This window comes from Lineus longissimus, chromosome 4, assembly GCF_910592395.1.
Source record: "Lineus longissimus chromosome 4, tnLinLong1.2, whole genome shotgun sequence".
Taxonomy (NCBI): domain Eukaryota; kingdom Metazoa; phylum Nemertea; class Pilidiophora; order Heteronemertea; family Lineidae; genus Lineus; species Lineus longissimus.
In genome coordinates, this window is record NC_088311.1 from 18037692 (window position 1) to 18052561 (window position 14870).

Genomic DNA, 14870 nt, shown 5'->3' on the forward strand with positions numbered 1-14870 from the left:
CAGATCCATGATTCAGTTAAGAAGGATCGATTGCCAAAGCCTTAGATCAGGATCTGCGATGTTCCTCGGTTCAAGTGCCAGACTCTTGGTGGTCGTTCCTTTGCGGTAGCTGCTCCAAAACTGTTGAACCAGCTGCCGCAAAAGCTCCGTAACATTGATTCCCTCCAGACTTTCAAGTCCCAAGGCCCTCCTAAAGGCCCACTTTTTTGCAGTTGCCTTTGGGGAAAAAAGCGCTACAGAATACCTACTCGCCAAGTAATTGGAGCGCTCTACAAATGCCAACATTGATTGATTGATTGGTTACATTTACAAATGATGACAAGAATATATGTCCTTGTGTCTATAAATAGTACGGCGTACAGGGCCTCTGAAAATCGGAGCAGTGGTCCAAAAGAGAGTTCATGTTATCGTCTGAGTACATGTAGGCATAAACATTGAAGAAGGAAGAAAATAAGGCTGTTATTCTGTTATTTTATCATCATTTATTCAGTTTTGTAAAGTTAAAGCATGTAAAGATGAGTATGCTATTGAATTATCATTTGTATTTCAATAATATGTAAACAATGCATGCAAAAAGCGGATCTGCTAATGTTGGCAAATCTGCTCATTTTCAATTGGCGATGGACTAAATATTGCATTTGCAGCCAAAATCTAATTTAAGTTCATGCTTGACAATACGTATAAAACATGAAGATGTCATGGATTACGGTAAGGTGTAAATGATCTCAACGAGCGGCAAAACGCTCGTATAGGCCTACATGTAAGGCATATGTAGTTATGTGTAATTTCGCAACCCATTTCGCTATTTAGTGTGAATTGTTTCTCGTGTACAGAACAGTCGGAACTTTGTTCTGGAAGTTCTTTGTCGCGAAATTCATTTCCACTTATGAGAAACCTAGCTTTTTAAAGTTTGGTAACACATTTGGGTAGTCACCTTTAAAGCCAAGGGCTTTCGAGTACTTCAAGAACTATCTAAACGCTAAAAATATTGAAACTAGTCAAATGATTATTTACACTGCCCTGACAGAAACTGAGCAAATTTATGTGTGTGTCAGTTTTACCAGTGACCAGAGACACCAGCAATCTCTCAAAGTAGGCATGGCCCCAGTTGCATACATGCAAAGTGCATTAAAGTTCATATGTCCATCTCTTCTGATCAGTATATGTATAAGAAGGATATGCTAGCACCAAGGAACGTAAATAAAGTGAGTGTGTAGAATACGAATGCCACTTTCTTTGCCAACTTCTCCCCGGGTGCCGGTTGGCTCTTCTTGATGTTGTCGTCCTCATCAGCCATGTACTTAGATCCTGAAAAATGCCGGTATTAAAGAATTTATTTATTTATTCAGGATAGGTAAATTAGACAATAGAGGTACATGTACTATCTTAGTATAGTACCTCCGATTGACTAATTGACCGTTATTTCTCAGGTAATTAAGTCTTAACCCCTATTAACTTACTTAAAATGCAATTTGTTTAATTTACCTATCCTTAGGTCTAGATTACCATTGTCTAATTTACCATTGTCTAAAATGACCATTGTCTAATTTACCGTTGACTAATTTACCATTGTCTGATTTACCATTGTCCAATTTACCATTGTCTAATTTACCATTGTCTAATTTAGCATTGTCTAAAATGACGATTGTCTAATTTACCATTGTCTAATTTACCATTGTCTAATTAACCATTGTCTAATTTACCATTGTCTAATTTACCATTGTCTAATTTACCATTGTCTAATTTACCATTGTCTAATTTACCATTGTCTAATTTACCATTGTCTAATTTACCATTGTCTAATTTACCATTGTCTAATTTACCATTGTCTAATTTACCATTGTCTAATTTACCATTGTCTAATTTACCATTGTCTAATTTACCATTGTCTAATTTACCATTGTCTAATTTACCATTGTCTAATTTACCATTGTCTAATTTACCATTGTCTAATTTACCATTGTCTAAAATGACCATTGTCTAGATTACCATTGTCTAATTTACTTTGTCTAAAATACCGTTGTCTAATTTACTGGATACCCCGCTAAATGCATACAAGTTGCAGGTTCCTAATTACAAAAAACAAACTTACTTTTGCTGTCGTTGCAACACTTGATGATCTCGAAGATGATTTCCCAGAGTACTTGGAATCCAATCCAAACAGCAGTCACAATGAATCCCCACTTCTGGACGAATGCGGGCAGAAGAGTCACGTTGTAGGCCAACATCATGGCAACAGCTAAAAATAAAGGCGAGATATTCAAACTCCAGTCGTGCAGAAAAATTGGTTGAAACACAGCCTACTCATAGTTGATCACTTCCAGACTGCATTTTCTGCCCAAATGACAAAGCATTTCGGCTGTCTAATGCTGAATTGTTCCATAACATAAAAATAACTTTGAAACCAGAAAAACGCTACCAAGTGCTCATTGACTTCAATGGAACGTGTCTATGCTTTATTATGTGTCTATTGCAGCTAGTCCTGTACCGGTATGTCATAGGCCAGTAGGGGTCCTCGGATATCGTTTGCTTAGCTTGTGGTGCCAATAAAAGCATGGGTTCCCCATGAGGGTGTTCCCCATGATGGTTATTCAAGGATTTTTGACCAGATTCACTGGCATCTTTTTCTCGGGCATTGTTCGGCATCACACTGTCCCAGGCTCCATTAGGTAAAATATGGATGGTGTTCTCTTATCATGGGGAGTAATAACATGTGCAGCTCTCCAAAAGATACATTTTACAGTTTTCACTGCGGACAATGGTACATGTGCACTGGTTATATTTATTTAGGAAAGAAGAGTCCATTGACCATCTTCTTTGTTTTTTAGGGTGGTCGGTTCCAATTGGCCACGAAAACGTGCACCTGCTACCCCTACATAACCTAGTCATTGGACTTCTCCTTTCTATATTGCATCAAGTGTTCCATTGTCCACAGGGTTTTAGGGGATGTACCTTCAGCTCCAAACAACTTATGGAGAAAAATATTCTGGGAGCTGGGATGTGAAATTGGCACCCATTTTACCTGCACAGACATGTGAAATTTGTCCAAAGATTCTGTGGAGCCAGTTGTATGCGGGCCGATGTTTCGATGAAGGATCAGGTCTCAGCAGGCCAGCAACCACTTGAAGGGTCGACAGTGATATTGCTATCATACCAAAAATGGAGTGAAGCAAAGCGATCTGAAAAAAAATCACAAGGGAATGAAAGCGTTAGGCCTAATGGTTGAATAACTGTTTGGTTCATGTAAAAACTGTGTGCATTTTCTTTGGAATTACTACACATAACTGTTTGGTTCATGTACAATCTGTGTGCATTTTCTTTGGAATTACCACACATAACTGTATGGTTCATGTACAAACTGAGTGCACTTTCTTTGGAATTACTGCATGTAACTGTTTGGTTCATGTACAAAATGTACAAACTGAGTGCACTTTCTTTGGAATTACTGCATGTATATTGTAACTGTTTGGTTCATGTACAGACTGAGTGCACTTTCTGTGGAATTATTTCAAGTAACTATTTCATTTGTTTGAAACTTGGTGCACTTTCTTTGGAATTTTAGCCATTTTGATGGACGCTGGTAGGCCTATACAGTATGCATCCTACTGTCATCCACTTTAGCCAAGCACTATAAGCTTACACAAGTGACAGTACTGCAGCCTCTGTTTCATTCTCTTAGCTTGACACATTTGCTTTTGACCGCTCTTGGAATTGTGATGCCTTACTTTGTGTGGATGTACAATGGAACCTCCCTTAGCGGACACCTCTCTAGTAAGGACACCCTTTCTATTAAGGACACTAGTTTTGGTCCCAGATTGGTTATTTACATTTAATTTGACCTCTCTAATCAGGACACTTTTCTATTAAGGACAGCACTTGTCAGTCTCGAGGGTGTCCTTAATAGAGAGGTTATACTGTATTTCTTGTGTCATATGGCCATACAGAACCACAGTATGAGTATGCTCACTCATTACCAGTAGATTACTCACCTTAGTCCAGCCTTGAATGTAAGCAATAATCAAAACCATTGATACCATGGTCAGAGTGTACAATGCAAACATGACCCATCGATGAATCTGAAACCATCGCTGAGAGCCGCATACAAATTTGGTAAAGACGTTCTTGAAGTGTCTTGAGATGACGATCCCAAAGCCTGCGAGGGCCATCCAGGCTACTAGCATGAAAGTAGCTGTGTGGAGAGCAATGTTTGTCTAGTATAAGTATTGATTGATTAATTAATTTGCAAAAATATGAGTGTAAAACTGTGACTGTTAAACCAGAAATTATAGTGCAGTTTTCATGAAATTTCAACTTGCTGTACTGAAGAAATAATATTCTATAAGTACATGACGTGCTATGCCTGTCATCTACACCTGAGGGGACATGCGACATGACGTCCCATGCACGTCACCGGCCATCCACTGAGATAGCCTGGGTTAGATGTGAAATTACCTTGGGCACTCACCATGAAGCTGAATCATCAGCGGTATTGCTTGGCCGTAATGAATCTTGGCTTCCTGGAAGTCCACTGCCTCATCGGTAATGACTGGGAGCTCCCGATGTTTGCCCAACACATCGGTACCTGAAAATAAAGGCATTATTCGAAAGTGGTCATCGACTAAATATGGCCAACACCTTGGATTGAATTGCTGAGTTTGAAGTAGTAACATGATATTTTTCAATAGTAATGAATACGAACAATTACATAAGGTGCCTACCTCAAATATGTTTGTCTGAGTGAGATGGTACGTTAATGTAGTGAGAATTAAAGATGTTTTCACCATTTTGCAGAGATGCAGACTTGCGCCCACGTAAATGTTTCATGCCGGGTATCATGTACGGCTTTATTGTGAGCATTGAGATGCAGGATAACAAGGCCTTTACATGATATGTGGCATGAAACGCTTATGTGGAAAAAGGCATTTACTCCTACCAAGGTAAAGATGTCCCCAGGCAAAAAACAAGTAGAAGTCGTCTGCGAAATCAAATGTCTTGTTGATCGCGCGGACGAGTACGTCACCGGTTGTTGTCCTTTTCTCAAGGAGGGTAGTGTAAGTCATGACCTTGGGGCGGCGGAAACGACAGTACAGGGTGGCACCATTGCGCGTCATCTGGATGTCTGTGATGCCAACCTGTGAGTAGATGTAATTGATCAACAGTCAATCATCAATATAGATTTGTATGACGCCTGAACTCGAGAAAACAATTTTCTCCACTCATGGGCACAAATGAGTTTTGACCTTGGCCATTAACGACGCAACCGAATCCGTCATGCGGATTGATGCAGGGAAGTGAAACTGATGGTGAGAAAGTTTAGGACACGACAGACATGATATAAATGTTCTCTCACAGACGTCCAAACCGCCACCGACAGCCACGAGTTCTCCTTCTTCCCGCAAACTATTTTCGACTGGAACAGCCTCCCCGATAACACGGTCTCGGCCAAGAACCACGGCTCTTTCAGGTGCAACCTGCTGAGGGAGCCAGTCCTACCATAGCCAGGCCATGTGATTGAATACATTGAACCACGTTTATCCAACTGCGATTTTATCCACACCTTTTACCAACGACCAAGATTTTAAACGCATGCGCCTGGACGTAAAAGTCACTATATAGACAAAATACGGTGTTCCAGTATTCAAATGAAGAAGACTGTAGAAGGCTCAAAAACCAATATGTTATTTGGTTCTTGAGCCTTTACAATGTACAGTTCATTTTAACTAATAGTTGAAAAAGTTGGCTTGCATTAAAGATATTTCGACTTGCGTTTATCATGATTTTCTTGGTGTAGATAATACAGGAGAGCAATGACTCCCAAGTGATTTGCCAACATATTGGACTTGGAAGTATATTGTGTAGTATGAAGTTTTTGGTGCCTCGATATTCACTCTTTCAGCTAAATAAGGTCCTTTGATTGAAAACACTTCAAAGAAATATAAACATAAACTTACAATTCTGTGTCTTTCGTTTTGGTAGGCTGGGTTGTAGCCATTCTGGACACTAACGTACTGCTCTACATTATCACCAGTACATGCCATGGTCGCATCGTCTCCCTGCATGGTGTAAGATATAAATTTGTAAACGTTAAGACATATACTTATTGCCAAGGTTATACTAGTATATAACCAGTATGTATAAAGCGGAGAATATATCATGTTGGTGTTCTTACGATGCTGTTGCAATAGGGTGTGGATGGTCATCACTAGTCGACCAGGGCTGCACTTCGTTGATGATTTCATGAAGTGGCCTATCAGCAAATTTTTCATTTTGAGCAAACCCCACTCAAAGATTCCGTATAGTTTAAATGACTCTGTGCGTTACATATGAACGAGTATAACGGCACGAAATGTATGAATAGAGGGTAAAGTGTTACCGAATTGGCATTGCTGATGGCGCTGTTATCTCAATTTCAGAAAAATTGGAGACTAGTCACTTTGTGAAATCATCGACAACTCAAAAAACTGCATTGCTATGTGCAGCTAGTGGCAAACAAAATCCATCCAGTTAGACAAAAAAAATCACAATGGGCATTGCAAGTACAGCACATTGCAGTAGTTGAGGATGCGAAAGATAATTGCTTTCTTCAGGTACAGAACTTCACTGGCCATTATAGATCAGTCCATAGTAGTTCGATAGAATGATGGTAAAAACTAAAGTCAGCAGGCTAATACTATACCATGAGTTTATCGTAAGACATCCCCAACGAGATATATCCATCGGTTATCCCGAACATCTCGAACAGGATGGTGTCCCCCTCATCCTTGTACGTCACACCATATTCACAGTTTTCACCAGAACACGTCCGGGGATAGAGGAGACATCCTTTTGTCTTGCCACACTCCTTCATATCGATAGGTGCAAAATTAAGCGATACCTACAACAAACATAAAATGAAGTTGTAATTAGGATCAAAGGGACAACTTAGGTGTGGGATTTTAGGTGACCACGAGGAGGACGATTCCCCGGGCCACTCGCCACCTCGTGCTGCCACATGTATCATCACACTAAAGTTGGCTCTAAATGATTTTTGCTGGTGCTTCGGTGGTTTTGGATGGCTTGCGAATTTAAGTATAAAGCCTACTTATTAGCTGAACATTTGGACTGACTTCTTCTCATGCAATTACGGCTCTCCAGCGCTATCTACATTGTAACTACAATTAAAGAACATTTACTCTTATCCTAGGTTTGCTCCAAGTACCCAGGTACCGCCTGGCATCATAATGGTGGCAGAAGTTTTGTGGTGTATGCTACACAACTCGGGAACAGAATATACATGAATGTGCGAAATGCTCCAACTGTGAGCACATTCAAAAAGGTGCTGAAGTCGAGATTATGGTGACTTTGTTTTCAAAGCGCAGCCGAGCAATCATTCGTTATTGGATAACTGCGCTATATAAGTCTTATTTGAATTGAATTGAATTGAATCCTGCACTCCGGCCTTGCACACAAACATTTCTCGGGGGAGAGGAAGGGGGGGTGCGTTGTGTGCAGGGCCGGTGAGGCCAACATTAACCCCCCATTTCCTTAAGAAGATGTACTCCTACTAATTAACATCAACCTTCTGATGCCCCTGACAAGTGCAATTAATCATGTTGATGTAACATAGCCATTCCCCCTAAAACATTCTAATCATCATCAGTGCATTATAGTATTAGTGCTCTAATGAACTGCTGATACTGCTGGATGATACCTTCAATACGTAATGCTTATAATGGTTACATGAAGTATAAATTGGAATTTGCAACAGGCATACATGCATGTATGAAGGCGGCTTAATCACCTGTTGGTTACAGATCTTTGGTTTAAAAGTTCACCAGTAAAGAGAACAGATTGGAGACCATTAGGTAGGTATCTCTATGAAATGCAGAATATAGAAACTATTTATCGAGGGAACGACTGCAGGGCCTTGCTTGGGGGGGGGGGCAGGGGTATCACTCCAAAGGTCACTAAAAACCGTGTTTTGGATGCACATTTTCGCTGATTTTCAAGCGGAGGAAAAAATCCCTACCAATTTTACCCCCTTGCTCCTGTCTAATAGTCCCCCATTGCGAAATGAGTTTGGGGTGTACAGTGATAGTAAGTTGTTCCTGTAACTCTTACCGTTGATAGAAATGCATTTTCTGCAGATGGTTTATTAGCCCTGATGATGCTGGATGAAATATTTGACCAAAATGTTTTATATGATAGCACAACTCCAACGCTGAAACAAGATAATAAACATGTCAAAGCTTATACCATGACATCTTCAACTTATTCACTACAACAACTATAGTCTAGGAGCCAAGGGGTGTTTGCATCTATGCATGAAAGGGCCCCTAAGTTTCGCACCTGATTCTGACAGAGCACCACTGGGACACCATTTTAGCGAGGGTGCATAATCTGAAAGCCGGCAATAAATTTGGTTTTCATGTTTTTTTTTAAATGGCCCTGGCTCGAAAACACAGCGAAAAGCAGAGCCAGGGATAGGGGAAACATAAATAAACATATTACCACTTCAAATGAAGCTTATTTTGTCAGCTACAAGGCAATAGAAAGTGAAATATGATTGGTCAGAATCAGGTGCGAAACTTAGAGGCCCTTTTATGCATGCAAACACCCGATGGCTCCTGGGCTAAACGTATCAAGAATAAACTAATGCCGGACTCGAGTTCTCTTCCTTGCAACCAAAAGGCCTTTGTCGCCCTAGATTATTTACCCGTTGGCTGGTAGTTTACACAGATCGATGATGTCTTTTAGCCCAATGAGATTAAAAATATGATAAAACCTGGTATTCGACGGGGAAGCGGACTGTACCTGAAGATGATGTCTCCGACAGATTTAGCGGGGGCTTTCCATGTGACAGTGACCTCTTTCTTCACACTGCTGCTTTTGTGGGTAACGCAGTTCTGAAAGCAAGCCAAATACACTGAATCACATTTTGTGTCAACGCGAACGAAGATCCCATTGTTCGACATGTATAGTTATCAGGAGGTCGAACAACGGGATAGGCGTTCACGTTGGTATTTGGGATTTTGCGAAAACTCCCTAATGTCACCGTCCCCGAACTGTGTATGTGACACCCAAAGAAACCACAATCTGACCCCCTAGCTCCTGCCTATAGCCCCCCACGAAACTTTGTATGCACCCATTCGTCATTGAACAGAACGTAGGGCTTGTTCTCTTGAGCCCGGTTGTTCAAAAGCACAAAATTTACGTTATCCCTAACGGTTACTTAAAGCAAGAATTCATAACGACTAGTCTTTATGAAATCTTGCTTTAATGTATTCTAAAAGACATTATCTCTATCGGCAAACCCCATTAAAATCTTTCACGTTAAGACTACTGTTCAGCTAAACTTGGTTTTGAACAACCGGCGTAGCCCTTGGACCTCCCATACTTTAGCGTTAAAGACTGTTTGTTGTTATTTATTAGAATTGCGGGATTTCTCCATCACATCAAACTGCCAGTCCTGCGAAAAATTATGAATATATTTCTCTGGATATCAAAGCACACAACTCTGCCAGTTTCGTGAACGTTTTACAGGCTGTTCTTATTTACGCACTCACCGGACCACCTTGGTCTGGGTACCAATATTTGGGGATCGCTGTATCGGGCCATGTCATGAACTCGCCTAGGTTATCTTCGACGTCCCCAGTAATTCTGTATGCTCGCATGATGAACCCTTTGAATCCCACATCAGATGTCGTATTCAGGGTCACTGAGAAGATAAATGCAATTCATGTGGACATACATGTACTGATACGACAAACTGCTTTACACTCAAACTCAACTTTTAAATGATCTATAGCTATCCCCCTATTCAAATAAAAGTTGTATTACACAGATTAGAAGTGCATTTCGTTGGCTGTGAAAGGTCAATTCTCGTTTTTTCAATGATATGAATGAAGACTAGCAAATGCTTTTATCTAAAATTCCATGTACATTTACACTAGGCCTTTCTGTACAAAATTGTAAAAGTAAAAAGTAAAAAGTAAAAGTATTTGCTGGACTTTATTCATATCAACTATTGCCTCGCTGAGCACAATGACTGCTGTTGGACATAACAAATATACTTAAAACGAAGATTCGAAGGTATTTCATCATAAATTCCATATGCAATACAGTACAACCTCTCTATTGCGGACACCCATGGGACTGGGCCCAGGTGTCCGCAATAGAGAGGTGTCCGCAATAGAGATGTTATATGTCAAATATTGGTCTTTTTGTGAACCAAGTTACAGCCAGAAGGCAGGGATAATTTCATTAAAATCGTCACGTAGTACATACTGGAATGTGCAAATATCAGTTCCGTGTGCTAGTTCAAACAAACACAACAATACAGAATGCATCTATACCTGTACCATGATTATGAAGCCAATTTTTATTTTGGGATAAACAACTCCATGTACATTTTGTTGTAACTTGATGAAACCATATCAGAACCCTTGTTAATTTAAAGGAAACGTATCAGGAGGAGCTTATAATATTCGGAGGTTTTTAATGGCCCAGTGAAAACCCAAGGCAAATTGAGCTACATATAGGACCGCAATTAGAAATGAAGGAAAACTTTATGACACTTACCAGTGAGTATATCATTGGGATTGTATGCCGTGTTTGACGGGTTGTTGGTCACAGTGAGCGCGTAAGGGGCTGGTATAACCTGAGGCTCAGTGCCGCCGTGCTTGGCCAAGAGATACGCACACGTTTTGGGAGGACCGCCGAATGGGAAGGCATCTCCTACAAGACAATTTAGTTGATTTCAGTCGTGCGAATACCCGTGTGCCTGAATCTATCGCCGTACATGTATTGGTTCATAATTTAATAAGAAGTGAATCCTCGTGGCAAGGACTTCACATAAAACCATGCTGGCATAGTATCATTTGTATACCTCAGAGGGTCCATTTTTTATCGTTCACGAGTAACCACCACGTGGTCATGTGAAACGTGGGGGGGGGGGGGGGGGGGTGTTTGGGTTCTTGTCCTAACTCAAGCCGATAGAAGACTTGAGTCAGAGAGATTTAAAAATGAATTGATTTTGTAATAATTGTTTAATTGGATCAAATAAAGTAGTCATTGACATAATCAAGAAAGTGCTTATCGAAACCTGAGTTCCCTTAAACGAGACTTACCCTTGGAAATCAAGATGAGAACCGACTACAACAAAAATCCTACCCCCTCATAATCATATGTTAATTGACCCAACCCCAAATATGTCCAATCAGGTACTCCTCTCAGGTCCGTAACCACCTCCAAGATTTCGCTCCTCTTGAGCCTCAGATCTCCCGAACCCTTGGAACCTATCCCAAATACTTAACGTCTGGGCCTAGTTCTTTCGTAAGGCTTCTAATAGTTTCCCCAAACAAACAATTACTGCAGCGTTTTATAACCAGGAACGACCAGCTAGTTAACATCCCTCCCCGTCGACACAAGGCAATGTCCCCATTGCGAAATACATACATACAATACATTTATTTGAATCATGAAACCGTTATTAATAGATGCTAGTTAACACAGTAGATGCTAGTAGACGCAGTGAATCCGCGCCCACTGCGGAATACCTGGAAATGAAAAGGAAGGCGGAAGCCAGCAGATCCGGCCCAATGTGAAGCGACAGTCATACAGTGCTTCATGAAGTGCAGACATGAGTGGAAGAAAACCCAGGGAAAGCACCACTCCAAGACAGACCCGTTATTGCTGCTCATTTTGCAAGGCAGAAGAGATGCAACAACCTTCTATACCGTCTGTGACCCGCGTAAGCACCTAAAACAAATAGGAGTAAGACAAGATACACGATTGCCAGACAGCAGTGCAGACACCAGTGCACATCCGACAAGACCGTCCCCTGCACTCGGATTTAGGACAGAAATTCTGGCCCACAGGCACCAACTGTGGGGAACACAGGAGGACATCGATACGACAAGCCGCTACACTGAAGTTATAGTTCAGGCAGGTTGAACGCTGAAGAAGAAGACTATCGTTCTGATAACCATTCGCGGTGGAGCGCGGTTCTTTGTTGGACGGGATAGCGAAAAAAAAATCACTAGCATGTTGTTTCTATTGCGCAAAACCAGAATGATCCAATTCGGCTGCATGTACTTACCAGTTTGGATGAGAATTGTGGCAACGCCGAGGAGAACCCCTAAGAGATGGAGGGTCTGAATGTTCATTCTTCGTCGTCTGCAAAAGAGATGACCATGGCTGAATTTTGTACTCTTGTTGAGACTCTCCCCAGAACTGAAAAATTGATTTCGTCGTCTTTTTGCCAGACCAGGTGATTCTACATCGTCCATCAAGATTCTGAAATCGCAAACTTCATGCTGGTATGATCAGCAAAGTAGATTTTTTATAGGGGTACGCCTTTCGTGATTAGTGGTGGTCGAGGAAAATAGAAATGCAGTTGGACACAATGCTGTAGTGTATTTGATATAGTATTCACGGTATTTAATGTTACTCTACACAACAGCAATGTTGAATTTTTTTATTGAGTACGCAATTGGATTTTTTTTAATTCGATTAGAAATTTAACTTTTAAAATGTATGCCTTTTACGCCTTTCCTCATTTTGGGTTCTTACAATAGTGGGATTGGAATAGATTCTTTAAATATTATCCCCGGGAGATTATCCTAGGCTACCGAGCGAATTCGGTGAGGAACTAGGTTTACCCTTGTCCGTGCATCCGTCCGTCCATCCGAGGCAATTACCCCAGGCATGCCAGGTAGACATCTTGGATTTCGCATTCCGGATAAATTGAGTGACTTGATGGACTTCCCTTGCGATAAAACTTCGAAGTCAAACCATCTTAAATTCTGTGCTCGTTTGGTGGGATTTAGCTTCGCTTCGCGGTGCCCTTATTTTATCAGCTATCAACACCTGGCTCGCTTCAAACAGGTTTGCAAGAGTCTATTTACAACAGGTGTTGCAAACGTGAGAAAATACATGTATAATTTCATTGAAATAAAACTGCTCTTCGCCAAAACACCTCCAGAAGCATGGTGCAATTAGACTCCCGGTGCACTCTATTTCATCATCCTTTTTATATTGTCTCATCATGAAGGTGAGGGATGAAGGCGGTCCACTGCGTCCGGAGTAAAGGTGCTGCATCAAATGCCATACACATGTACAATGTACATTATAAGCACAGAACGCATACTCAACATAGTCCGTGGGTAGGTTGGGTCCATATCAAGCCCCTTTTTATTGATTTTCCAAGATTGACTGCATAATACATAATCCGATCATAGCAAAAAAAATGAAGTTTATGAAGTTGTTTAATCATACAAAAATCAGCTAAGTGATGAATTTTATTTCGATGATTTTGCATCTGATTGGAGGGAGGTACATGTATCTTCAAAGGGCCATAGGGGCCTATCACCTATAGCCCATTATAATAGGCTTTGATCCGCTACGCTGTACTTTTAGTGGGGCGGGCCAGCGCCTCTCTACATGTGAGGAAAATGGCCCAACCTTCAAATCATCAAATGAATCCACACAGTAAAACTCTTGTGATATCGATGAGACATCTTGATAGGTAGATAACTTAACGTCATTGAATGTATTAACGAACGGTTCATCTCCCAACTTACTGAACGGGAGGGGTGTGATACGCACAATTTTTGCACACAGCTAGAGTTGTTTTCATGCTCTTGGCCATATTATCGCTGTTAACTAAGTTTTCAATCCAAACACTTCGCCAAGGAGTAGCCTGTCCTCTTGGAAATTAATGTTATCTCCAAACACTCCAGGGAGATATGGACAACATCAGCATCTGACTGATTAAGTATATAAACAATTTATCATAACTCACAGCGAGTTGATGATGAGCCAGATGATATGCATCTTGACCCTCAATGTATTGACATTCCTCAGCTTCCAGACAACGCGCGTATGGGCGGAGGTTGAGGAGACCCGCTGGAAGTTCAGTATGGATAATATGGGGTTCCGAGCAGCCATAAGCCCGCAGGTATTTTTGTCCTCTCTCAGTCCGGCAATCTACCAAATTTGCCTTAAAACACATTTTTGTGACTGGGTCCGAATGCTCCCTCCCTCTAGCTACTGTCCTGATAGGGGACTTCATATAATGTCCTCAGCGATGCGATGCCCCATAGCCCGCCTTGCCAGGAATAAATCGTCGGTCCCGTCTCAGAGTAACCTCTAAGTTCCAAAATACTCGTGTGAGAGAGGGTGATACTTTAGAGAACTAGAACATGTCTGACAATACTTCGGTAAAGATATATATTGCAAAAATAGAGTACTGATGAAGTCACGAGGCCAATGGGCCTATATCAAACCTTCATTGACGATTGACCGGTGGCAAGCGTATGAAATGCTCATCCACCTCGGAGGAGAAGTGCTCCCTGGAGATCGCCTACTATTGCAGAGAGATCGCTTATGAAGAAGACATGGGTCTTTATAGAACCATACCTTAATCCGCCAGAATTGTGTACAACAGCCCTGTCTTTCTGGGGGGCCTCGTCGTATTATAGTAGAAACATCCTTTGAGTAGTCTTATGTACAAGAGAGACCGGGAGATGCAGGAAGAAAAACATGCACCAATCATTTACCAGGCCGGCTGTAAGTTACAACTCCGTCGAAAGTTAATTGAAAGTTACTTACCAGAAACAACACGGCTGTGTTTAATACCAACTCAATTTCTACGTTGCCCGTTACTCAGACAGACCGATCCGATGAACTTTATCACACTGTATTCCACTGGAAGCAAATTGAAACACGACGCCTTTTGGACCACAACACTGCCAATGACTGTATCCAATGTTAATGTGGTCAGTCCAAAAATATGCTCCTTCGATTTTGACAGATGTGGATGCGAACTACATGCGATTCAGGTGTAATGCCGGACAGGTAAATCTTCGTAGCCTTCTCCGCCTGAAGCA

General features: G+C 41.3%; 1 protein-coding gene across 1 annotated transcript; it reads right to left on the minus strand.

The window, feature by feature from the left end:
• Positions 1 to 74: 74 nt before the first annotated feature.
• On the minus strand, positions 75 to 14854 carry LOC135486362 (ferric-chelate reductase 1-like). Its single transcript, XM_064769106.1, has 14 exons — positions 14593 to 14854; positions 12080 to 12156; positions 10561 to 10716; positions 9546 to 9697; positions 8794 to 8885; positions 8101 to 8200; positions 6677 to 6874; positions 5952 to 6053; positions 4934 to 5132; positions 4466 to 4582; positions 3990 to 4189; positions 3023 to 3179; positions 2093 to 2239; positions 75 to 1308 (listed from the first exon to the last, which is right to left on the minus strand). The coding sequence occupies exons 2-14, from the start codon at positions 12144 to 12146 to the stop codon at positions 1157 to 1159; spliced, it is 1839 nt and encodes a 612-aa protein (XP_064625176.1). The 5' UTR covers positions 12147 to 12156; positions 14593 to 14854; the 3' UTR covers positions 75 to 1156.
• Between the last annotated feature and the right edge of the window lie 16 nt (positions 14855 to 14870).